Here is a 27,015-nt window from a genome sequence, read left to right on the forward strand (position 1 = left end):
AAAGCAGACATCAAAAATGACCTAAATATTGAGAAGGAACTGGCCATAAAAAAGTTTTAGGAAATGAGAGGAATATGTTCTTGGCAGAGTACACAGGAGTGACTTTTAAATTATAGCATTGGAGGTATTCTAGGAACATACAAGGCTGGTACATCCAGAGTTCAAAGAAAGGGAGAAGACCCCAATGAAGCATTAAACCAGAGGTAGAAAATGAATCTGCATATTATAGAATATGGAGGGTAAATTTTAATGAAGAGGCAAAATGAGGTTTTTAAATCTAGGTTGGTATAAGCTAGGCGATAGGTTTAAAGAAGTGTATCTCACTTGTCTATGTAGCAACTCTTGGAGGTAGGTATTTCATAACTGGGGTTTGTTTGATTTTATTTTTTAGGCAGGGTCTTGTTATATAGCTCAGGCTTGCCTGGAACTTACTGTGTAGTCAGTTGTGGCCTGAAAATCTTGATTCTCTCATCTTAGCCTCCCATGTTGGAATAATAGGCATGAGCCAGCATGCCAGTCTTAATATCTGGCTTTATGGATGAAGGCATTGCACAAAGGAGGTTGGGAAATTTATTCAAGGTTATATATGTATTTGGAAGGATAGGAACCACTAGTTCTGTCTGACTCCGAAGCCCATATTCTTAACCTTATCTGTAAATTCTATACTGTTGAATTGCTTTGTCTTGAAAGAAAATTGAGATTTCATAAAATTTTAGAATAAGATGATATGAGTCACTGTAAAAAATTTAGACTTTTCAACTTAGAAAAAAGAACTTTGTGCATGGTAGAAACTTAGAAAAGCATGAAGTACCCAAAGAAGCAACATAGATTTATTTACTGTATAAATAGGAACCTAAGGACATCTTCTGAAGCATCAAAGAAGTAATTACAGGTCAAATAAAAGCAAGTACTTTTTACATAGTGGGCAGCCAACTATCTCAGTTATAGATGAAAAAATATTTAGAGTGGATCCAGGAGGTGGCTCAGTAAGTCCTTGCCTTGCAGTGAGCATGAGAGTTGTGTTGAATCCTCAGAACATATATAAAAAAAACAGACAAAACAAAAATGGGTATGGTGGCATGCTTTTATAATCCCAGTACTTTAGAGATGGAGATGGATGGATCTCTGGGACTTGCTCAACACCCAACTTAGTCTGGTTGTTGCATAGCTCAGCAGTCGAGTGCTTGCTGCTCAATCATAAGGACTTGAGTTCTGATGTCAGCACTTCTATAACAAGCCCAACATCCTGAAAATGCCTGTCTTCCAGTCCAAGACTTCTACAACCTATCCTGGCCTCTGCTAACACAAAGGCAAACACCCACACACATGGACAAAACATTCAGATACACACACACACATGAGTAGAATTTTTTAAAAATGTAAACTTTATTAAAGGATGGATGGTACCCGAGGAATGACATCTAACAGCATGTGCATGACCACATGCACCCATATATGCAAACAAATAACACTTTATTTTTATTTTTAATAAAGTGTTAAGAATAGTTTTATGAAGAATGTATCATTAAAGCTGGGATTAGTTGTATACATTTATAATCCTAGTATTGGAAGATGGGACAAGAGGATTTCTGTGAGTTCAAGGCCAGCCTGGGCTACAGTTGAGTTCCAGGTCAGCCTGAACTACAGAGTGCAACTATGAGATATTGTCTCCAAATTTAACAAAACACCAAAAAGATATGATAATTTTGCAAAATTTAAAAGTTTAGGTAGGCATAGTGGCATGCCTGTAATTAGTTGTTTAAGAAAGCAACAGAGCAAGACATAGAGAGCAAGCCAGTAACCAACACTCCTCCATGGCCTTGCTTCAGTTCCTGCCTTGAGTTCCTCCCTAGACCTTCTTTTACGATGGACTATAAAGGTAAGGTGAGATAAATCCTTTCCTCTGCTGGGTGATGGTGGCGCACGCCTTTAATCCCAGCACTCGGGAGGCAGAGGCAGGCAGATCTCTGTGAGTTTGAGACCAGCCTGGTCTACAAGAGCTAGTTCCAGGACAGGCTCCAAAGCCACAGAGAAACCCTGTCTCGAAAAAACAAAAACAAAAACAAAAAATCCTTTCCTCTCCGAGCTGCTTTTGGTCATGGTCTTCACATAGCAATGTAAACGTAACTAAACGGGATCTCATACATCAGACTGACCTCAAACACACCACATTTTAGAAAGTGGTTTCAACTCTCATTCTTCCCCCATCCCAAATGCTGGAAATATAGAAATGTGCCCCCACAGTAGGCCACTTCATTTTAGTCTAATTAGGAAAAAATAGACAAACTTATGAATGATCTAAGTAAAAAAAGCATAGAGAGATAATCAGGTAATATTACAGGTTTAGTAAAATTCTTCCAGAGAAATCCATTTTTAGCTGCTAGCAGGGTGTGGTCAAGTTTTTGCCAGGATGTTGTTGGCTTTACATCTAGGAAAAGCTGAGGCACAAGTTCTCTCAGGGTCTCTGCTTGCTTTTGCTGCATTTTTCTTTCAGAAAACTCTTAGCATTTACAATTAGTGTAACTCTTGCTCAAGAACAGATGTTCTTAGTTCCTGAATGTGAAATTTTTACAACCTAAAATAGACTGGCAGCTGATTTTGATCTTTGTGTTATGATCGTCATTCTCCTGTCTACTTGCCTTGTTCAGCTCAGGTATCTTTAGTACTTTAACCTCTTCTTCTTCTTCTTCTTCTTCTTCTTCTTCTTCTTCTTCTTCTTCTTCTTCTTCTTCTTCTTCTTCTTCTTCTTCTTCTTCTTCTTCTTCTTCTTCTTCTTCTCCTCCTCCTCCTCCTCCTCCTCCTCCTCCTCCTCCTCCCCTCCTCCTCCTCCTCCTCCTCCTCCTCCTTCTCCTCCTCCTCTTCCTCCTTCTTTCTTCTTCTTTCTCTCCCTCCTCCTCATTTTACATTCCAATCCCATTTCTCTCTCCCTCCTGTCCTCCCACTCCTCCTACCTTCTCCCTATCCCACCCCCCATCCACTCCTCAGAGAGGTTGAGGCCTCCCATGGGGAGTCAACAAAGTCTGTCTCATTACTTGAAGCAGGATCAAGGTCCTCCCCCAGTATCTAGGCTGAACAATGTACCCCTCCATAGGGAATGGGCTCCAAAGAGCCACGTCATGCACTAGGGATAAATACTGGTTTCACTGCTAGTGGCCCCACAGACTGCCTATGCCTCATAACTGTCACTCACATTCAGAGGGCCTAGTTTAGTCTTACGTTGGTTCCTCAGCTGTCAGTCCAGGGACAGAGAACTCCCACTAGCTCTAGTCAGCTATTTCTATGGGTTTCCCCATCATGGTCTTTGCTCCTTTGCAGTATTGCTCCTCCCACTTAATGATTAGTCTGCAGGAGTTCGGCCCAGTGCTTAACTGTGAATCTCTTGATCTGCTTCTATCAGTTACTGGATGAAGGTTCTATGATGACAATTAAGGTTGTCATCAATGGGATTACAGAGGAAGGCCAGTTCAGGCACCCTCTCTGTTATTGCTTAGATTTTTGCCTGGGGTCATCCTTGTGGTTTCCTGGGAGTTCCCCTAGTGCCTGGTTTCTTGCTAACCCCACAATGACTCCCTCTTTCAAGATATTTCTTTCCTTGCTCTTCCTCCCTATCCTTTACCCAACTTGATCTTCCTGATCCCTCGTGTTCTCCTCCCTGTTCCCCTTCTCACCTCCCCACTCCCCTACCACTCTCCTCCACCCTGCATATTGCCAAATTACTAAGGAGATCTTGTCTAGTTCCCCTTCCTGCAGGGGGTGGAGGGGGAGAGGAATCCATGTAGTGTCTCTCTTAGGTTAACCACTTCTTTTAACATGTAAGGAGTATCAGTTTGGGAAAGAAAAATGCACTCCAGATTTTGGGAATTTCTGAGTCAAAAGTTTATAACTTTATTTTAAATTAGTTTTGTGTCTTAGTTCTAAACTACTGTATTAACGTCATCACGATGCAGACAAGGCCCACAGTTGGCCTGGGGCTAACACTACTTTGTGGTTCTCATCTTCCTTAAGTGTGACTGGGGTAGCTACTCTTTGGAGACTAGGATATATCTAGTTGTGTATACATAGAAATGTATCTCATGAACATTACAGTCTTACAATATAGCCTGATTTGTTAGATATGCAGCTGAAAGAGCAATACTACAAAGTAGGAGTCAGAGTGTGTGTCCCAGTAAATTTTGTGGGGATTCTACTGATCAAAAGCCTAAACTGTGAAGGGGCTAGAGAAATGGCTCAGTGGTTAAGAAACTGGCAACTCTTCCAGAGGACCCATGCTCAATTCCCAACACCTGCATTGCAGCTCTCAACTGTCTTTTACTCCAGTTCTAGAAGATCTAATTCCCTCCTCCGGCCTTTGTGGGAACTATATGCATGTGATGCACATACATGCAGATAAAATACCCATATACATAAAATAAAAAACAAATCTTAAATCTTACATCTGCCTAATCCAGATGTTTTGGTGTATGCCCATAAATCAGTACTTGGGAGACAGGGTGTAAGGATCCATAAGTCAAGATCGTTTTTGACTACATAGCAAGTTGAAGGCCAGCATTGGGTACATAAATTCTCTCAGAAAACAGACAAGTTTATGTAAGCTACCCAAGTAATGGGCAGAGAAACACATAAGATATAAATATAAGTGGATTTTAGTAACTCGGAGGCTTTTTGTTTAGATATGTTGTGCTTATCTTCAAAGAAACCTCCTATTATGACATGTTTCATTTGGGTGCCAACTTTGTAGTTTCAGGCATGGCCAGCTGGGTTACTGCTTTTTCACTTGTGCTTCTAGTTATCAACTACATTATTTTTAACTCTTTTCTATGACTTCTTCAGTGATTTTCTGCTTGCCATGGCATTCTTTGTTTCTATTCAGGGTTTCTATTGCTGTGAAGAGACACCATGTCCATGGTAACTCTTATAAAGGAAAACATTTAATTGGGTGCCTTAAGTTCAGAGGTTCAGTCTTGAACATCCTGGTGGGACTTGGCAGCATATAGGCAGACATGGAACTGGAGAAGGAGCCGAGAGGTTTACATCTTGATATGCAGGCAACAGGAAGTAAACTGAGACACTGGACATGGCTTGTGAAACCTCAAAGCCTGCTTCCACAGTAACACACTTCCTCCAACAAGGTCATAGCCACTCCAACAAAGCCACACCTCCTAATAGTGCCACTCCCTATGAGATTATATGGGCAATTACATTTAAACTGCCACATTCTATGATTCCTCAGTTCATTAATTCACTCACACAGTAGACATCTTGTACGCATTTACTATGCTAAGCACTAGTCCAGGTGTGGGTGATGCCGAAGGATAGTGGTATCCTGTCCTAAGATCATGGTCTAGTCAGAGAGGGCCTGTGAGGGTAGCATACTGATAAAAAGTAGATATTTTAGGAGACTCACAAAGACTTACTGGGGTCATAAAACATAAACATAAAATTTAAAAATGAGGATTTTTTTTTTCTTTGTAAAATTCTATCTTAAAATGGATCTAAGTATAAAACAAAACATAATGTCGTGGACCAGCCTCAACAAAAACCTCTTGCCAGGGTAGGGGCATGGGAATTTAGAAATATTAGTAAAGAATACGAAGGCATGTTTAAAATAACAGAAAAAAATAGAATAATACCAGGAGGAAGTTCCAGTGAATACTGAAATCCCCCTTGTTTAATTTCCAATTAAATTAAAATACCCCAACCCCAAGAGGTAGTAGTAAGATAAAAAAGAAACTGCATTAACATGATACAAAGAAATGAACAGACTGGTTGAAAGTCACAGGCTGCATCCATAGTTGAATATTCTGTTGCTAGGACAAAACAAGTCATGCTCACACCCTAGACCAAAACATTCTGTAGATAAACCACTCCCTGGGTGGAATCCCGTGTTATCTCCTTAAGAGAACTGGAAACTTAGTTGGATCCTTAGACTTTTGTTTGAGGTAGAAATGTATCTACTCCTCTATTCCTGAAATACAAGATCTGGCCATTACCCACACCTGTTGATAATAACCTTGAGAGAGTAGAACTCTCTGCTCTAAATCTAGGTGGGAGCTTTGTTTGAGGTAGAAACACCATAACCTTGAAGGAATAGAGGTAAGTTCCAACTCTCTGACCTTTGGTCAACGTGGAATTAGGCTCATATTTTTGGGCCTCCACAACAAAAAAATATATATATAAAGCTATAAGTTAAACAGAAGTTTAAAGAATAGAAGAGGATCTGGGGGTATATCTAAGTTGTTGGAATGTTTTCTTAGCATGTATGAAACCCTGAATTTGATCCTTACAACCGTAAACTGGGTATGGGAGCATACACCTATAAACCCAGAAACTGGAAAGTGGAGGTAGGAGGAACAGAAGTTCAAGGCCATCCTCAGCTAACAAGTTCAAAGTCAGCCTAGGATACATGAGACCTGGTCTCAACAACAGAAGAGAAGAGAGAAACATAGAGACATAGTCAAGTCATGGAGTCAGAGGTACAGCTAAGAACCATGCTCATAGTGATCTGCTGTTATCTACTCAGTTCTCAAATACACATTATGTTTTCACGCTGGGAATGCATCTGATGGGTTATTATGCCTTTGGTTTGACAAACAGAACATTTCTTGACACAGTAACACTTATCTAGCTCAGACACTATGTTGAACTCAGGCTATCAGTTTTGAGCAAAATTAGATTTCAGTTTCTGACTTTTTGGTGCTTACACTAAAGCAAAAGGTCATGTGAGATAACGTAACTGCGGGTCTAATTTAGGTCTAGAGGTCAGGGAAGGATCTTAAGTAATAGGTGTTCGAGCTTGAGATCTGAAGGGTAAACAGAAACAGTCATAACTCAAATCAGGGACTTCAGAGCTTGAGGTAGTGTGGGTGCTCAGGCAGCTAAAGGAAGTCAGTGCAGATTGTCCTTGGTTGGGCTGATACTATAAGGTGAGTAGGAAATGGCACGTGGTGAGGCCGCTTCTCTAAAACAGAAGGCAGGTGCCAACTAACTAAGGCTCCGGGGGCACATGTGAATATTTTATATTCCTATAAAGGGTTTTAAGCAAGGGTGAGATAGGGTCAGATTTTACCATTTCAAAAAGATCACTGTGGCTGCTGAATAGAGAATGGGGAAGAAAGCCTTATAGAAAGGTTTTTTTTTTTTCCAGTACCAGGTAAGGTAATGGTAGAGTACTAACTGTGAAGATGCAGGGGCCTCTAAGTACAGCTAAGAATCACTGCTAGGACTTGATTGATGAAGGTAAAGGAGAGGGCAATGCTAAGGACCAGTTTCCTCCAGGAGCCAGTAACTTGCTGGCAGACGTGCCCTTCTGTTACTCAGAGGGTGCTATGGGAAGGACATACTTGAACAGGGGTGGCAGAGCTGTTCTATTGTTGGACTTGTTTAAAATTAAGATGCCTCTGAGATAAGTGGAGATTTAGGTAGTTTGTGAACCCGAAGTCTGAGCTAGAGAGATTTAAGCTGAGGGTAGGTAGGATATATTAGAACTATATAAGAACAAAAGTATTCTTTGTCAAAAATCAGGTAAAAAAAAAAAAGAAGGAACAAAAATAATGCAGTCTAAAGAGCATACTGTTAATATTAGTGAGAGAAGCTAGTGCTTACTGCCTGCCTCCCAATCTTAAGTAGTGTCACGAAGGACCTGGAACACGCTCTGACCTTAGAAACAGTGTGATCTCAGCCTGGGTGTATCTGTCCTCAACCGTGTTTTAAGATTTCTCTGTATTAAGGCCCAGACATATTTAACCTGAACCCCATTTTCTATTTTTATCTAAGTTGAGAGCCAAGTGTTAGATGATAGGAAGGTGTGAGTTCTTCTGTTTACCTGGGTGACTTTGTTCTTAGGAGAAAGCAGTCCATTGAGATTGTCCATGTTGTGTCCTAAGCATTGTGAAGGTGGAGCTCACCTGGATTTGAACATGATTCTGTTGTTTGTTGGATGATTTTTGACTCTCTCAGGCTTTTTGTTGAAGAAGGGTTTCTTTAGTGGCAGCAGTCATGAAGCACGCTCTAAGGCTTCTCCAGCCAGAACTTCCGCTCTCCTAATCAAGCCTCACGATGACCATGAGCAGCATTGGTCCCTTTGTTGCAGTCCTGCTCTGTTGTTGATTAATTTACTTATTTACAATTTTGTAATTTATCTTCAATACCACTGACTAATTGTAGATAGAAATAATAATTTTTCTAGGTGTTTATCTTAAAGATATTCTTATAAAGTGAGATATAGTTCCAAAAAATCTTTACAGGAATATTAAAGAACTTCAGTTTCTAAAAATATTCATTCCAAACCTTTACCATCTCACACTAAAATTCTAGAAAAATAAAATCCCTACTTTTGTTACCTGAGTATGATTAAAAAATACTCCATTAATTTTATAGTTCTCATTTTCCTCATAAATTTAGAAGAATTAAAATTCTAATACTTAAGAGAAGTTGACTTAATTTTGGTTCACATTTTTGTGTGCATATGCGTGCGTGCGTGTGTGTTTGTGTGTGTGTGTGTGTGTGTGTGTTTGAGACAGGGTCACATGTAGCACAGACTGACTGGCCTCAAACTCACTGTACAGCAGAAGATGACCTTACACTTCTGCTGTCTTGCCTCCACTAATGCTTGTGTTACTATTGTACCCCATTTATGGGTGCTTTCCATTCAGACTTGGACTTCCTGCATTCTATGTAAGTACTCTATAATTTAACTACACTCCCAACTTTGATTCAACTTATTTACTTATTCTTGCTAAGCAGTTTAGTTAGAGACACAGATACCTGCCTTATCACCAAGCCCTTCTGCTTCATTCATCTCTGAACTGGGGATGACTTAGGGTCAAGACCTGTAGTAGCTGGATTATCAGGGCACCACAGGGAGCTGAAAGTACCACTTGCATTAATCCTGAAAGCCTGACTTATTTTTAAACTATGCACATTTCATTGTACAAGCAAGATAATTTCAAGAATTATAAAAAATAATCTTAAATCAACCCTATCATTTGTTCATTTAGAGAAGTTCGTGAATCAGAAATTATTTAAGTTTTAGTCCTTAGCATCTTCTCATTGTTGTTGTTACTCCTTGGCAGAGCCTCATCTTGAGGTCCTAGCTAGTGGAGCACTGCAGGGTGGATGTCAGGCTGATTTTTTTTTTTTTTTACGTGTTATCTTGGATAAAATACTCATAAACTCTGCCTGAGCACATAGATCACTTTAATGACTATTGCCATTATAATATTAACAGGAGTAATTTGGAGGGAAGAAATTAATTTACTTTTTAACAAGGGGTACATCTGGAGTGGAAAGATTGTGTACCTTTTGGCATAGACACATTTGAACACCATTTTTTTAAACCATATTTAAGGTCTCTCTTGGTATGTGTTAAAATGGGTTAATAATGGGGGCTATTGTAATGATTTGGATAAGGTTATTCATATAAAATCCCCAGGCATACAGAAAATACTCAATAAATATAGCTTCATTCTTTACAGATCTGTGATAAATTCCGTTAGACAGAGTTGGTTGTTGCTGTTTAGCTCATCATCTTCTCTACTCAGTTGTGATGAGCCCAGATCACTTCTTTTCTTACTGATAACCCTGCACCAAATGCACATGTTCCCACACCCTAATCTATTCTTTACATTTCAGTCTGACTCCTTGCCCTGTTTTAGACTGCTAGCTTTCCTTCACCCCCATCTTTTTTGTTCTTCTGCTGTTCTGGGAGATCGAGTATAGTGGTAGAAGTGTCATTTCTCTGTCTTTTCAGTGAGGGCTTCATGGTAGAGTTGGGGTGGGGCCAAACCTCTGCTGGCTGTTCTGTCATTTCAACATTTCCTACATGGTCCAGCACTTCAGGCACCTTTCTCTATTTCTGAGAGTGTTGGGAGAGATCAGTAATTCTTTTGTGTACTCTTGTGGAAGTGTATCATCTGAGGCCAAGAATAGTCATATGACCAGAGTTCATGAGAGATTATTAAGGGCAGTCTTGTGTAAAGTTCCAGAGAGACAAAGGTGAAAAAGACAGACCTACTTTCAAGGAGCTCGAAGTCTCTGGACTTGGATAAATCAAGTAGTGGGATAAGGAGCCTAATAGAAGGCTGGATGAGATACAGGAGACATTGAGAACCAAGTGCCAAATGACAAGTAAGGAAAGGCTTCTTGGAGAAGATGGCATGGAGGGCAGATAGCAGGGGTAAATAGTGTTCTGCTGGTTGGAAATAGAGGGATGGTGATCTAAATGTTGGAAACAGTTAAAGCAAAGACGTGGACATGCAACCCAGCAGAACCCTTCAGGGTACGGCAGACCCAAACTCTGACATAACTAGAGAATAGTGGAGTAAGATAAGGGGAAAAAGTGCCAAAGAAGCTCTTCTGTTCAAGGGTTCAATACAATTACTTCTGAACCTAAATGATGGCTATATGTGAATTCATTGTATCATTCTTTTGTTTAACATATATAAAAATATAATAAATACACATGTATACATAAATATAAATACATGTATACATATACATACATGTATCTTCTCTTATTTGTATATCTCAAAGTTTTTAAATTAAATATATAATTATTAAGTGTAACATTTTCCTAATATTTTCTAGTTGCTTTAATGTTTTTCCTTTTCTTTAGAAAGCCCATTGTGTACATTTTAGAGTAACAGTTCCTGAATATTTCACCCCAGGCATTTCATAATTGCTATTAGCCATGTAGAATGTCATTAATGTGTCAGGTTCAGAGGTGGGGGCATTGGTGATGATTTCTCTCCTCAGCTCATGCCCCAGAGGGACACACACACAAACACACACACACACCCACACACACACCAGACTTTACTTATTTATTATGTATACAATATTCTGTCTGTGTGTATGCCTGCAGGCCAGAAGTGGGCACCAGACCCCATTACAGATGGTTGTGAGCCACCATGTGGTTTCTGGGAATTGAACTCAGGACCTTTGGAAGAGCAGGCAATGCTCTTAACCTCTGAGCTATCTCTCCAGCCCCCAGAGACATTTTCTTTAAGTTCTCTGGAGTCTTAGATCTCCTCTGCTTTCAGTCACCTACTGCTTTTTTGTTCTCTTTCCCCTCACCTTTAAATTTATTGCTAAATCATTTACATCTCTTTTTTACTAGGGAGTGTTGTTGATAGAGGTTTGCAGAACTTGTGGCCAGTACTTAGAATATCATTGCACTACAACTGCTCTACATGCAGACACCTAAATCCAGATGTCATTTCAACTCGAAACCCACGTAGATTATGTCTTGTTCACTATTGACAATGAAACCCAGGGCCAGCAAGATGGCTTAGTTTGTAAAATGCTTGTCATGTAAGGACTTGAGTTTGGATCTGCAACAACTTACATAAAAAGCTAGAACATTAGTACATGCCTATAATCCTAGCTCTATGAAGGCAAAGACAGGCAGATCCCCAAAGTTTGCTAGCCATTTAGTTTTGATGACTTGGGGAGCTCCCAGTTCAGCTAGAGACCATGTCTCAAAGCAAAGGATGGAAAGCAATAGAGGAAGATACCTAACATCAACCCTTGACTTCCACACTTACACTTACATGCACATGTATGTGCGCCTATACACACATACACCATTCAAGTCTAGCTGAGCATGGTGGTGCATACCTGTAGTTCTAGCTTCTTGGTTGGCTGCAGCAAGGCCTGCCTGGTCTACATAGCAAGTTAAAGCCTTTTTAGTGCGACCTTGTTTCCAACTGTAAAAGGGGATTGGAAACTACTAAGCGTGCAGGTCAGTGATCGTATGGCGGGCGGCAGGAAAGGAGAGAGTAAGGGGAAAAGATGGATAGGGAGGGAGGATTGATGTGGAGATGATTTTACATAAATGAGAATATAAGTACAGACCAGAGAAGAGATTTAGTCTGGCTGATATCAGTATGTCTTCCTCAGCCAACTGGATCTAGCTTGTTCTACATTATCATATATACATATTAAATATCAAAATATTTTGTACTTTTCCTCAAGATTACCTGTCTGACTTAGGTCTAGAGAAAAACTAGTTGAAGCTATAGTTTTAGGATTTTGTGGTAATTATCATACACTCTCATGGTATTGAGGTTACTTGAGCCAAATGTATTGCTAGTCAAATACCATTCTTATCAATCTTTATAAAATACTGTATGCAAAATTTCAAATAACAATGTTTTTCTTCAACTGTTAAAATAAGCAATAATTTTTTTCAAAGAAAATTGTGGATATGCAGTCTGTGAATTACCTGTGACACACTTATTTCTTATCTCCCCACTAGAATGGTTCCTGAAAGGTATCTGGGATGTCACCAAGGCTTTGCAGATGAGGAAACCACAATGAAAGATTTAGATTGTGAATGCTACCATAAAGAGATGACTGTGCTGTCGAATTACCATCCTAGAACTTTGAAAATAGACATTATATGTAAATTTTTACCCCAAATTACACTTACTATATAAAGCAAAGCTAGGTTTTAATTTTGGTTATTTTTTCAGAGCACATTATTTATATAATTTGGGAACAGTAGTGGTACTGGGGCTAACCTACTTTTCTATTCTAATTTTAAAAGTGAGTGTCATTGCAGGCATGGTATATACCTGTAATCACAGTACTCAGCAGAACTAAGCAGAAGGACTGTGAGGTCAAGACCAGGCTGGACTATGTAAATGAAATGGTGCCTCTAACAAAATAACAACAACAACAAAAAAAGGCAAATTTCATATAGCTCAGAGTTCTGTTTTGTTGTTTTGTTTGTTTTTTTTTTTGAAACAGGGTCCCAGGTCTTACTGTATAACTAAGACTGACCTTGAATTTCTGATCTTCTTTCCCCTTCCAGTACTGAGCTGAAGACATGCACCACCGTACCTTGCTTAAGATGCCTTTTTATAAATTAATTATAAGTGAAGTTATAATATATGTTGTAAATGTGGTTGTTAAGTGATTGATTTGCTAGCTTAAATTTCTTTCCTTTTTGTCTTCTAGTTTGCCAGAGTTTGGATACCTGATCCTGAGGAAGTGTGGAAGTCAGCAGAGTTGCTCAAAGATTATAAGCCTGGAGATAAAGTGCTGCTACTTCACCTTGAGGAAGGGAAGGTAAGAACTTCGCCTTCATTTCTTGTGTTTGCCTGAAGTGATGGAGGGTGAAAGATAAAATCTTACTATAATTTCCTTAATCCCAATTATAGCACAAATATTGAATTACTTTAATACTGTTATTTACTATTTTGATAAAATGATACTTTTTCTGTACTTTACATAGAGGCCAGTAAAAACAAGTCATGCTTTAAAACACCATCATTTTAGCTTCTACATTTATTGTGATTATAAAATTTGCCTTAATTTCTAATTTTAATACTAAAGAGGTACCTCTGCATCCATATTTTATGTTTAGGAAAGCATTGCACTTAGTTCATAATAACTAAGTGCCTGTCTAAGATTTGATATTTGGGAAATATTTACCAAGGAGCTGTTGTATATGAAGCATTTTGTAGTCACCAGAAGACCTTACAAGCAGCCCTGTTGCTGACTGGCTGTAGTCTGTGTCAGTGAACTCATCTTTGTTCCAAAGCTTTTATTCTGTCCAGTGCATTTGGCAGGCTATGTCACACTTCTTCTTAAACAGAACTTTGTGGCATTCATTTTTTTTAAAGAGTTTATAGTCCTAGTGTTAAGTGCTCAACCTTATTTGGGGGCATCTATATTACCCTCTCCAAGGCTCAAAGAAGATGAGAGAGGATGAATATAGGAGCTGGAGGATGTCAGGATGGGGGTGGGGTTTCTACAAAATGCTGTTTTCCTGACATGGCATGGCTGTTGCACCTTAAGCTCACAGCAGCTGTGACTGCCTACATAGGACTAGGCCCATTAGCATTGCAGCATGGATGGAGAAGGGTCTTATGAGTCCCCACTCCTCCCTGAAGAGTTACAGGTAGTAAATGATTTCTAGGGATGGGGAGTCATATTCCTCAGTGGTGCAGCCACTGGTAAGTTGCTCTTCCTTGAGTTAATAACCCCAACCCATGTTCATGCAGACAACCCTAATCAGATGCAATGGGCTCTATCCCTACCCACTTCTGACCCCTATCTCCCCATAGACATGAAAGTAGAAGGGAGTTTCTTGGGAAGAAGAAAGGACTCAGTGGAAGAGGGAGGGGATAATAAAAGGGAATAGGAGGGGGAATATGATCAAATTGTGTGTGTGTGTGTGTTTGTGTGTGTGTGTATGACTAAAATAATAAAACCTTTAGAAGAACTTTCAGTTTAAGTTAGGTACAGTGTCTCATTCCTGTATTCCTAGCATACAGGAGACTGGGGCAGGAGAATTGTAAGTTTGAGTCCAGCTTGGTCTATATAATGAGGTATTGTTTTAATACATAGAACAAGGGATGATGAGATGGCTCAGGAGATAAAGATTCTTGCCACAAAACCTGATGACCTGAGTTTAATCCTGAGGATCTGTATGATAGAAGGAGAAAACCAGTTCCAGAAACTTGTCCCCTGGCTTCCACCTGTGTATCATGGTAGATGTATGTGTACCTGTGTGTGCCTCCTCCCATACATTAATAAATAAGTGTAATTTAAAAATTTAAAACAAAATAAGAAAACCCATAATCTAGCCAGGGAACTTGATATAACTATATGTAACGCCAAATAATTAGGAATTAGAATAGGGCAGCACCAGGATTCTCAAGACTTCCACCCTGTTTCCCTGTTGCTGTGATAAATGCCATGACTAAAACTAATTTGAGGAGGAAAGGTATTATTTCATCTTACAGCTTACATTCATTGTCAAGGGAAGCTGAGGTAGGAGCTCCAGGCAGGGACTTGGAGACAAGAACTAAGCAGTGACCACAGAGGAATGATGCTTAATGGCTGGCTCAGGGAGACAGCATCACTGTCTAGAACAACCTGCTAAACTCCATTTACAGCATTTAGCCCTTTTCTAGTACGAAGTTCCAAAGATTTCATATTCCTTCAAAAACCCTACGTAGTCTGGTCTTCACAGCGACAGCCTGCTTTTTGGTTTCAACTTCTGTATTAATGGCCTTTCTGCTGCTGTGATAAAACACCACAGCAGAAGCATCTTACAGAAGAAGAGTTTATTTGGACTTAGAGTCCAGAGGGATAAGAAGTCTGTTATGCTGGGAAAGTATGGCAGCAAGTGGCAGGTGTGGTGGGAGCAAGAAGCTGAGATCACATATTTTACCACAAGCATGAGGCAGAGGGATCAAACTAGAACTGCGGCAAGGCTACATGTATACTCCCTAAGCCCATCCTAGTGCATTCCTTCAGCAGGGCTACATCTCCACACCTCCCAGCACAGTGACCAACTGGGCACCAGGTATTTAAATGCCTGATCCTAAGGGGACATTTATCATTGAAACCACCGCAATGTTAAAAAAAGTGTATGTTTATTTTTCAAATGATTAACCCATGCATTGAGTACTTACTGAGTATCAAGCATGATTCTAACTCTTTTAAGGCAATTCATCTCTTAGGGTCCTTCTTGTTTCCTGGCTTCTCTGGGGTTGTGACCTGTAGGCTGGTTATCCTTTGCTTTATGTCTGATATGCACTTAAGAGTAAGTACACACTATGTTTGTCTTTCTGGGTCTTGGTTAACTCACAGGAAACAAGGAGGACTCTAAGAGATATACATGGATCCCCCAGAAAGGGGAAATAGAGAAGATCTCCTAAGTAAATTGAGAGCAAGTGGTGTAGGGTAAAAGGGAGTGTGAAGGAGAGAAAGGGGAGGGGGGAGGAATATGTGAGGGATTGGGAAGGTTGGGAGAAGAATAGAGAAGGAGAGCAAGTGAAGAGATACCTTGATAGAGGGAGCTATTATGGGGTTAGCAAGAAACCTTCCACTAGGAAAATTCCCAGGAATCCACAAGCATGACCCAAGCTAAGAATATGAGCATTAGTGGAGAGGATACCTAAACTGCCCTTCCCCCATAATCATATTGGTGACTGCCTTAATTGTCATAGAACCTTCATCTAATAGCTGACAGAAGCAGATGTAGAGATCCACAGCTAAGCACTGGGCTGAGCTCCTGGAGTCCAGTTGTAGAGAGGGAGGAGTGATAATATAAGCAAAAAGGTCAAGACAGTGATGGGGAAACTCACAGAAACAGCTGACCAGAGCCAGTGGGAGCTCACTGACTCTGGACTGACAGCTAGGGAACCTGCGTAAGACTGAACTAGGCCTTCTGAATGTGGGTGACAGCTGTGTGGTGTGGGCAATTTGTAGGGCAACTGGTAGTAGAACCAGTATTTATCCCTAGTTCATGATCTGGCTCTTTGGAGCCCATTCCCTGTGGAGGGATACTTTGCTCAGCCTAGATACAGCGGGGAGGGCCTTGGTCCTGCATCAAATGATGTGTCAGACTTTGTTGACTCCCCATGGGAGGCCTCACCTTCTCTGAGGAGTGGAAGCGGTGTGGGGTAGGGGAAATGTGGGGGGAGCAAAAGGAGGGGAGGGAGAGGAAATTGGGATTGGTATGTAAAATAAAAAAAAGATTGCTTTAAAAAAATTTTTAAAAAAAATGTGAAACTTGCCTCAAAAAAAAAAAAAAAAAAAAGGACAAATGTAACATGAGATCCTGCTAGTTGGGGTTTCTGTCCTGCCCAGTTCCCACAGCCGGTAAACCCCAAAGAAATTACATAGAGAGTCTATATTAATGATAAACTGATTGGCCCATTAGCTCAGGCTTCTTATTAGCTCTTGTAGCTTATCTTAACCCATTATTCTTATCTATGTTAGCCATGTAGCTCAGTACCTTTTTCAGCAGGGCAGGTCACGTCCTGCTTCTTAGGTGATCTGGGAAGGACAGATAGAAATGGGCTTCCTCCTTCCCAGAATTCTCCTGTTCTCCTCACCCCACCTCTACTTCCTGTCTAGTTGACCTCCTATACTCCGTGCCTGGCCAATCAGCATTTATTTAAAACATGATTGACCGAATATAGACAATTCTCCCACACCACTTTCCCCTCTTTTTTAAAAAAAACAAAGGAAAATATCCATAGTGCATGTTTTTGGGAATGTGGGCATAGTATTTCAGGCTACTTCCAGCTGGTTGGGGGCGCTAATAATCTTATGGGGACCTAAAGAAAATTTAGAGTAGCCGGGCGGTGGTGGCGCATGCCTTTAATCCCAGCACTTGGGAGGCAGAGGCAGGTGAATCTCTGTGAGTTCAAAACCAGCCTGGTCTACAAGAGCTAGTTCCAGGACAGGCTCCAAAACCACAGAGAAACCCTGTCTTGAAAAACCAAAAAAAAAAAAAAAAAGAAAAAAAGAAAAATTTAGAGTTATAATCAAGTCCTAACTGGAGTATCCTATGAGGCTTGATCATCTCAGGCAGCATCTTGAATCTGTTCTGGATGTAGAACTCTGACAGCTGGGCCATCTGTTCCTACCGGAGATTTCTTAGGTGGTCTTCCTTGATCAAACCTGATTTTTCTTAACTCAGAATGAATCCACAGTCTCTCATTTCCTGTGGAAACAAAAGCAAAATCTCTTCTCCAAAGTAACATACCTTTTGACTTCAATTTTGAAGTCAAGGTATTTTCAAAATACCTATCTTGGATTAATTCAGCAGCATTTATAAACAAATATCTTTTAGGAGCTGTTGCTCCTTCCTCAGCATTCAAACAATTCAAAGAGAGCATAATGACATACAGTATCAAGATTCTCTGTGTAATTTTCATCTTTACGTGGCTTTATTTTAACCTCTATTTCTTTTATTTTTACTTTTTGGCTTTTTGAGACAGGTTCTTTGTGTATCTTTATCCATTTAGCTCTAAAGAAAATCACACAGAGGTCTCCATAAGATTATAAACTGGCCCATTAGCTCAGACTTCTTATTAGCTCTTGTAGCTTTACATTAACCCATTATTCTTATCTATGTTAGCCACATGGCTCAGTACCTTTTTCAGCAGTGCAGGTCATATCCTGGTGGTCTGGGCAGGACTGGGGAGAATGGGCTTCCTCCTTCTCAGAATTCTCCTGTTCTCATTGCCCCATCTCTACTTCCTGTCTGGTTGACCCGCCTATACTTCCTGCCTGGCTATTGGACCAAAAAAAAAAAACCCAAAAGACAATTCATTTTTTTTAAGACAAGGTCTCACAATTGAGCACTGCCTGGCCCAGAACTCTCTTTACAAACCAGGCCGGATTGGATCTCATTGAGATTCACCTTTCTCTGCCTCTTCTGGTACTAAAGGTGTATATCACTGAACCCATGACAATTATTTTAATCTTTACAATAATGCTACGAGTAGGGCTATTACTATTTCTATTTTATTTTGTTTTGTTATTGTTGTTTGGAGGTACGATTTTATGTCATTCAGGTAGGTACAGAGGAAAGGTAATTGAACCACATGGCAGAATGAAGATTAATAAAAAACAGGTTAAGTTATAAGAGCTAGTTGGGAAAAAACCTGAGCTAAGGCCAAGTCTTCATAATTAATAATAAAAATAATATAAAAACTCTTGATCTTCACTAGTACATGGAGAGTAATTAGTGTTTTAGAATACAAATAGTGAAGTTTGTGTTTCAGAGAAGGTACTATGGATATGGATTTCAGGAAAACAGCTGAGACAAAGAGACTTGGTAGAGGATTAGACCAGATTAAGGAAGCCCTGAATGTCAAGCTACAGAATTACAGTATCCAACATTTATTATTTGTCTGTTTTATAGTATTAGGTGCTCTGTTAGACCTGTTGGCCTATATTTTCTAATGTCAGTTCATAGCTCTGTGGGTTGTTAGGTTCAGAGGCATCAGATAGATTTGCCTGAAGTCAGTGTAATTAACAAAAGCAAGTCATCAACCCTATATAGTCATGCACACTGTCGTCTCAGTACTTGGGAAATAGAGTGGAGAATCAGAAGTTTGTAAGTTATTCTGAACTACTTAGGGCGAGCCTGGGATACATGAGATCTCGTGTTTCAAAAACAAAAAACAAACAAAAAGAGAAAAAAAAAGAGGAGGAAGAACAATTCTTAGAACAGGATGCAAGTGAGAAAAATAGACAAAGTCTCCCTGCAACTGACCAATTTCCTTTTTAGGAAATACAGTAGTTTAGGTCCTAGAATACAATAGAAAAAAACCCATGGTCTTTGCAATACTAGAGTGCACATTTATTTAATAATGACTAGTCATTTCAAAGAAGCAGATTATATCCATTCCAAGAGGGAATTTTTATAAATATGTTACAGATGACTCTTGCCTTGTTAGTGTCTTCTCTAATATCCCAGTTCCACTTTATTTTCCTATACTGACCACATAATTGTACCATCCTTCTATGAAGACTGAGAAAAACATTCTTGGATGACCTTCTGCTATTCTGGAACTATACGATGAATTGTATTATCAAACCATGAAGATCATGAGCATATCTAAAGCCCCACATCCTCCAGGGTGTGATATCAGTCCATATTGTCACACTATCTAGACATAAACAAAAAAGATCAGTGAGGTTCCTGACCCCAAACATGCCATCAAAGGTGGTCAGGCAAGCAGAATGTAGTGAAGGGAATCGAAAGTACTCAGATAGGAGCAGTGAGGAAACAGTGGGGGACTGACAGAGCCAGTGCAGTGAGCAGTCAGCCACAGAAAAGGACCTCATCCCTGGAGCAGCTAACAGAGGGGAAAGGCACAAAGCTCCATGCCTTTCCTGTATGCTAATCCATTTCCTCTTGATTTAAAATTTGACTTCTCTGTACATCTTCAGTAGTAACAAACGAGTATGTTCCGCTATAATTGAACCCATCTTTTCCTCTTTTCACTTGGCCTATACAATTTGTCCTTAATATATAGTAAAGTGGCAGCTTTCATACTTGGTGTTGTCAAAAAGTCCCATATACCTATGATTTTATAATGCGTAGTACTCCTTACATTTATTTTGACATTTAGTGTACATATTCATGTATGTGTATATATATGTGTTCTTGCCATGATGCACATATACAGGTCAGAGGACAGGTTCAGGAGTTGCTTTCATTTCTCTGTGTGGGGATCACATTCAGGTCTTGTATGTACAAATATGTACATACAATGTGGCACGTAATTTCGGGGGACTCTTGGGGTCCTTAGGGCTTCAGAAATCTTAGGAGTTGGGGCTGGAGAGATGGCTCAGCGGTTAAGAGCATTGCCTGCTCTTCCAAAGGTCCTGAGTTCAATTCCCAGCAACCACATGGTGACTCACAACCACCTGTAATGAAGTCTGGTGCCCTCTTCTGGCCTTCAGGCATACACGCAGAAAGAATATTATATACATAATAAATAAATAAATATTTTAAAAAAAAGAAAGAAAAAAAAGAAATCTTAGGAGTTCTCAGATTGTGCTAAGCATTGCTTCTTTAATTTTTTTCCAAAGTTTTTGAGCTGTTTTTTGTTAAACCACCTTACAAATGAAAAACTTAGTTTAAATAACACACACAGCTACATAGAAGTTAAGTGTCAGTATTGGGTTTTGAACCCAGGTCAGACTGACTTTAAAACTAAGCTCTTGACCTCTTATATCCTTTCCCATACATAGAATGAAGAGGAAGATGAGAACTCATCCAAAGGTTGAAATTTTCTGGGTAAAAAATCTTTACACTCCAGCTGAGCAGTCGTGGTGGACACCTTTAATCCCAGCACTCGGGAGGCAGAGGCAGGAGGATCTCTGTGATTTCAAGGCCAACCTGGTCTATAAGAGCTAGTTCCAGGACAGGCTCCAAAGCTACAGAGAATCTCTGCCTTAAAAAAAAAATCTCCACACTCTGACTTCTTCCACTATATTAACAAAAACCATTTACAGTGGTGCTGGAGCGATGGTTCAGTGGGTAAGAGTATATATTGCTCTTCCAGAGGACCAGAGATTGGTTCCCTGCATTGGGCAGCTCATGCCTATAATTCCAATTCCAGGAAATCCAATGTCTAGTCTAGACAACTGCATCATGTACATGCATACACCCTCACACACTACACACATGCATACATGCATAATTAAATATAAAAATAAAATTTTAAATTATTTGTGCAGATATATGTCTGTTGGAAAAGAAACCACTCCTTATTGTTTGCCATTTTTACTAGTTTCTCTGTTAATAGAAAAATGATAGAAAATAAATACATTTAAAAGCCAAGAGGCAAATCAGAAATAGGGAATAATCAAGTGCATAGGTCTGTTTCACGTTCATCATTATTGACGCAGATATTGTATCTCTGTCCTCAGGATTTGGAGTACCGTCTAGATCCAAAGACCAAGGAGCTGCCTCACTTACGGAACCCTGACATACTTGTTGGAGAAAATGATCTCACAGCCCTCAGCTATCTTCATGAGCCTGCTGTGTTGCATAATCTCCGCGTTCGATTTATCGATTCCAAACTTATTTATACATATTGTGGTAAGTGTTTTCCTGATGAGCTATAAGCTTTCCTTTGGTGTATGTAGTAATGGAAATGCAGATGGGGAAAGCCAAGTTGGTTGAATTTCTCATACATACAAAATCACTTTGAAGTTATCAGAAGGATTTGCCAGTATCCAGTAGCTGGTTACAGTTCATGCCAAATAAAGTTACTTGTGACTTTACATGGTTTCACTCAACTTAAAAAGAACAGGTCCAGTTTTTTGGACCATCCCCTCCCAGTCATGTCAGATGCTGAAATCACCAGTTCTTTTCATCTCGTAAAAACCTACTCCATGAAGAGTAGGTGTTCACAGACTGGCATTTGGTGCAGGTGAAGGTTTGTGCTACCTTTATCCTTACTTAGACACCCAGGACTGACATGTGACGAGTGTCTCTTTCCTGCAGTGCTATCAGCCAGCAGCCTAGCTCATGATGGTTTTCTCCAAAGTGAAGCTGGAACATTTGTGCATGACTGCAGTTCTTCTCCTAGCCCCATCTGTCTTTGTTTTTCTCTTCTCTATTTTGTTCATAGTTGTTTCTTCCCACTTCTCTGGCTCTTCTCCCTCATGATCTTCCCTCTCTCCTACTAATCATAGCTCTTCTAAGGTCCAGATCCAGGTGTTCACTCCTTCCCGAGTGTTCATTGGTTTGCTGGCCCATGTCGTGTTTATTATGATTTCACTATTGCCCATTTAAGCAGGCACAGCCACTTTTTCCTCTCAAGAGAATTTGTCTTACATATCCTTAATGATAACCTTTCTTTCTCCCTCTTATTTAAATATTTTTCCTTGTTTTTCTTCCATTTATATTTTAAGATTTATTTTATGTGTATGAGTGTTTGTCTGCATGTTTGTATGTGGTATGTACACCACATGTGTAACATATCAGGTGCCTGTGGAGGTCAGAAGAGGGTATTAGATGCCCTGGAACTGGAGTTATGGGTGGTGATGAACCACATGTGGTGCTGGAAACCAAACCCAGGTCCTGTGCAAAAGCAGCCCTCTTAACTACTGAGCCCTCTCACCAGCCTTTCAATTTATTTATTTATTTTTTTGCACATGTCATATTTTTCCATGATTTTTTTTTCTTTTGAGACAGTATCTCCTATAGCCCAGACTGTTCTGGAATGCATTATGTAGCTGAGGATAACCTTGAACTTGTGATTCTTCACCTATCTCCACTTTCTATGACACTTAGTATTCTTCAGAATTCAGAATACTCAGTAATCTGTGGTGCAGAACAATGCTCATATAGAATCACAGTGATTCTAGTATATGTTTTGTTGGTTTCTGTTTTCACTGTATGACTACCAGTGTGAGATTCTTCTAAAGGAAAACCCTTTGAATGAATCTCTGATTATTTCATTGGATAAATCTCTAGAAATGAGCGTGTGTGTGTGTGTCCATGCATTTTGGTGCTTGCAAAGTCTAGAAGGTCTGATTCCCAGGAGTTGGAGTTACAGGCAGTTGTGAGCTGCCTGACATGGGTGCTGGGACCTGAACTCAGATCCTCAGCAAGGTCAGCAAGTGCTCTTTACCCCTGAGCCATCTCTTCAGCCTGCAGTTTTTTAAAACTAAATACGAAAATATTTAAATTGTTTAAAACACTGTTATTTTTCTTTTTCCACATGGAGATAAAACCCAGAGGTTTCTGAATGATTGACAAGTCCTCAGCTTCTGAGCCCCATCCCTATCCAGGTCACATTATTTTAAACAATCTAGTCCAGATTAGTTAGGATTATGTATAATAATTTAGAATGGCAATGACTGTGATATATTTTGACCTTTGAGCAATTTATTAGTTTAGTATGAACTGAATTGAAATAAGATTTTGTGTTGCTTCACTTTACCAAGCTTGATGTGCCCGGGATATCACTGATTTCATTTTCTTTCTCACCCCCCCCACTCCCAGGAATAGTCCTAGTAGCTATAAATCCCTATGAACAGCTGCCTATTTATGGAGAAGATATTATTAATGCATACAGTGGCCAGAACATGGGTGACATGGATCCTCACATCTTTGCAGTAGCTGAAGAGGCTTATAAGCAAATGGCAAGGTTGGTAGGAACTTCTTTCATCATTTCATGGCTCTTGTTAGATAAGATAATTTATTCTTTGCTGTCATGGGTGTTTAAAGAAAATAAGAACTTGAAAATAATTACTGCCTAAGTAGCTTTGACCAATTTGTCTTAATTGTTTGAACTATTTAATTAAATATTAAAATCTTACAATAATACACAGATTATATAGTTTGGTTTTAAGTTACCTTTGGAATCTCATCATACTCTTATGACAAAGCAAGGACAGGTATTGTGTTTTATAGGTGAGAGAGTCAAAGTTTAGTAGTAACCATAGTGAGAAGTGACTTCTCTAATGTCTCTCAGAAAAGGAACAGATGAACTAAAAGACCTATGAGCTAGAAAAATAAATTATCTCTATGTAGCAATTAAAAATTTATAATATGACATCAGTTATGTGTGTATAAAGAACATCTGCAAAGTGTGTCTCATATGACCCACAGAGCCCTAACAGTTTGAGGGCAGAGACTGGTAAATAAAGGTACATTCAAGATAAGATTATACTCTGAATAATAAATGATGTGCTGTAATGTGAAAGGGTGAATGCAGAGAAGACGTTAATGTCTCCTGCTTACAAGGAGGAACTTGGTAAAATATGAAGTGGGAAACCCCCAAAGCAGTTTATAAAACAGAAAGGAAATTAACACTGTAGAGGCCTTTATTTTCTCTTTTGAAACCAGTGTACATTTTGGGTTCAAACTGTGACAGAATTTTATAATTATTTCAATTTAAGAGCCCATAGAAGTTTTAATAATAATAGTACTTCTAATAAGAGCTAAAGTTAACTGTCTGCTGTCTCCCTACATGGTATTGATTAGTTAGTTACTTTCAGTTTGCTAACAAAATTATCTTCACAACAACTTTTTGAGTTTGGTGTTGTTATTAAATTAAAACTTCATTTTACAATTGGTAAAACTGAGGCTCAGAGAAGTTGTATAATTTTTCTGAGGTTTCATCAATAGGAAGATCATTTTTTAAAATTCAATTAATCTGAGTAAAATATTAGTATATTAAATATAAAATTGCTAAGTGAACTAGCAGTATATAATATACTACATTATGCCTGATACTTCTATAAAATGGTAATGATTATCCAAAATTTAAAGCTTTTTTTTTTTTTTTTTTTTGAGACAGCATTTCTCTGTAGCTTTGGAGCCTGTCCTGGAACTAGCTCTTGTAGATTAGGCTGGCCTTGAACTCACGGAGATCACTTGCCTCTGCCTCCCAATTGCTGGGATTAAAGGCACGCATCACCACCGCCCCCCCCCCCCCCCCCGTTTAAAGCTTGACGTTGAGAAAATTCCATCTGTCAGTACGTTTTTCCTCTAAGCTGAACAGTGTCTACTAGTACTTGATTTTTCTAGTTCTCGAGCTTTGCAGTACAATGCTGACACCACACCACTCAGAACAGCCTGAGACCCACTGGTCAGAGAGGAGGTCCCATGGGTTGCTAGACTCTAAAATTGATCTCTGAAGAATTTTTAATACTTAAAAAATTATACAACTTTTCAGAAAATACTTTCTTTGGCTCAAGGGATCAAAGCAAGAGTGTTGCATATGCTCAGTCCATTCTCAACCCCAGTACTGTTCTTTAATCTGAAAGCAGGGTTCTTTCATCATTGTGGTGGCAACCCTCAAATGTCAGCAGATTCAGTTTGCTTCCTGGCATTCTCCTCATCCCACATGATATTTCCCATGAGTCAATCAGTATGATTTCTTTCTTTCTTTTTTTCTGAGACAGAGTTTCTGTGTTTAGCAGACTTAGATGTCCTGGAGGTAGTTCTTATAGACCAGGCTGGCCTCGAACTCACAGAGTGCTGGGATTAAAGAGGGGTGCCACCACCGCCCGGTCATTAGTATGATTTCTTAATTGAAGGTTGTTGTTTTTCTTTGCCTAATTTTCTCTTATAGATACTTTGAAAATATGCTTCAGTTAGTTAGGATATTTATCACTTGTATTAACGAATTTGCATCCACAAAATTTACAGTCACCAAACAGGGTATGTCTGCTTTGGCTTAGTTAGGAATCAGTGCTGGAGGATCTTTTCTTATTTTTTTTTTCCTTACCAGATAAACATGCCATCTTTCCCAGATGTGAATCTTGGTGTTTCACATCAGCACTGTTTGTCCAAACCCCTCAGATCTTTAGGAAAGATACAATTCATCATTATTGACAGAAATTTTATAACCACAATTCAAAAACCAGCCAGTGTCCTGGACATGATGTGCAGCAAACTAGATAAAAGTTCCACCCCACAAACAAAGCCTAGTAAAGAATAAAGGTAAATAAGGCTTATGTTTGTCACCTATCAATAGGGTGATTGATTAAATGAGAGTGTTATTATGGCAGTGTTAACTTTCCTGACTTTGGTCCTTATAAATTGGTAAGAACAAAGCTCTTCTTAGGAACCATATTGTGAAGGTGGTAGGAAGATACATGTTTACAATCCACACTCAAAATGATGCAGAAAGTATTAGATTGAGAGAAATAGAGAAACAGAGCAAGTGGACAGCTCCTGGCTCTGAGGCAAACATAAGCAGGAATTCATTTTACTGTGCATAGAGTTTTCTACAAGTTTGAAATCACAACAAAGTAATTTTACAATAACAAAACAGAGCAAGCTAGAGTAAAACTCAGGAGATGGGGTAGGTTAATCAGTGAACTGAGTGAGAAATGACAATTCAGTTTAGAATATTAATGAGGATGGCGAGAAGAAATAGGTATATATTCTAGATATATTTTTAAGTTGGAACTGGAAAAAAACTGGCTGATACAGGGTAAAAGAGAAGCAGGAGTCAGAATAATAACAAGAATTTGTTCTGAGAGCTAGAAGGTGAGCAATTCCCTTTCTAGAGATGAAGAGGTTACAGGAAGAGTGGATCATGTGTACATGGTAGGGGTGAAGAGGTGGGTTTACATCTTAGTTTATTTTTTTAATCCACATATATGAGTATTTTACCTGCATGTATATATGTGTATCATGTTGGTGCAGTACCTCAGGAGGCCTGAAAAGGACCTGGTGCAAGTGCCTTTTCCTGTAGAGCCATCGTGATAGCCCTGTCGTAGGGGTTTTAGTTAGAAATGATCATGCCCCATCTCCATTTTAAACATGCTCCTTAGAGAGCAGTGCCCATATTGTCAGACTCTTCCTTTAATGGGCTTGTTGACTTCTAGAGGAGAAAAGGTGAGTGAGTTCGGGGTCTTTGTTTCTCTTGTATTCCTTTCTTCACATCCTTATTTGTCTTTTCTCATCTTAAAGCTGTTTATTTGTGTGTAGTGTGTGGTGTGATGTGTGGTGTGTGTGTGTGTTAGCACAGAGGAAAACTTACGGGAGTCAGTTCTCTTTCCATGTGAATTTCAAGGATGGAGTTCAATTAATCAGTTTTAGTACTGAGCCACCCGACTTTGACTTCTGAGCCATCTCACTGGGCCCTGATTGTTCTCCTTTACCAAAATCACAGTGTTATTCTATTAAAACATCAAAAATTAGTTTTGTTTTCTTAAAGCCATGTGGTGTGGTATCATCTTAATCTTATATATTTCCTGTCCTTTCTGAGTCATAGA

General features: G+C 39.3%; 1 protein-coding gene across 3 annotated transcripts in view; it reads left to right on the forward strand.

The window, feature by feature from the left end:
* The window catches only part of Myo5a (myosin VA), a 160,547-nt gene that overhangs the window by 28,456 nt on the left and 105,076 nt on the right, over positions 1-27,015 (forward strand). For all 3 annotated transcript variants that reach the window (XM_057768937.1, XM_057768935.1, XM_057768936.1), the window contains exons 2-4: positions 12,961-13,071; positions 21,199-21,370; positions 23,285-23,429. In XM_057768937.1, the coding sequence (XP_057624920.1) occupies positions 12,961-13,071; positions 21,199-21,370; positions 23,285-23,429 (428 nt within the window). The remainder of the gene's footprint in view (positions 1-12,960; positions 13,072-21,198; positions 21,371-23,284; positions 23,430-27,015) is intronic.

Source organism: Chionomys nivalis, chromosome 4 (assembly GCF_950005125.1).
Source record: "Chionomys nivalis chromosome 4, mChiNiv1.1, whole genome shotgun sequence".
NCBI classification, from domain to species: Eukaryota; Metazoa; Chordata; class Mammalia; order Rodentia; family Cricetidae; genus Chionomys; species Chionomys nivalis.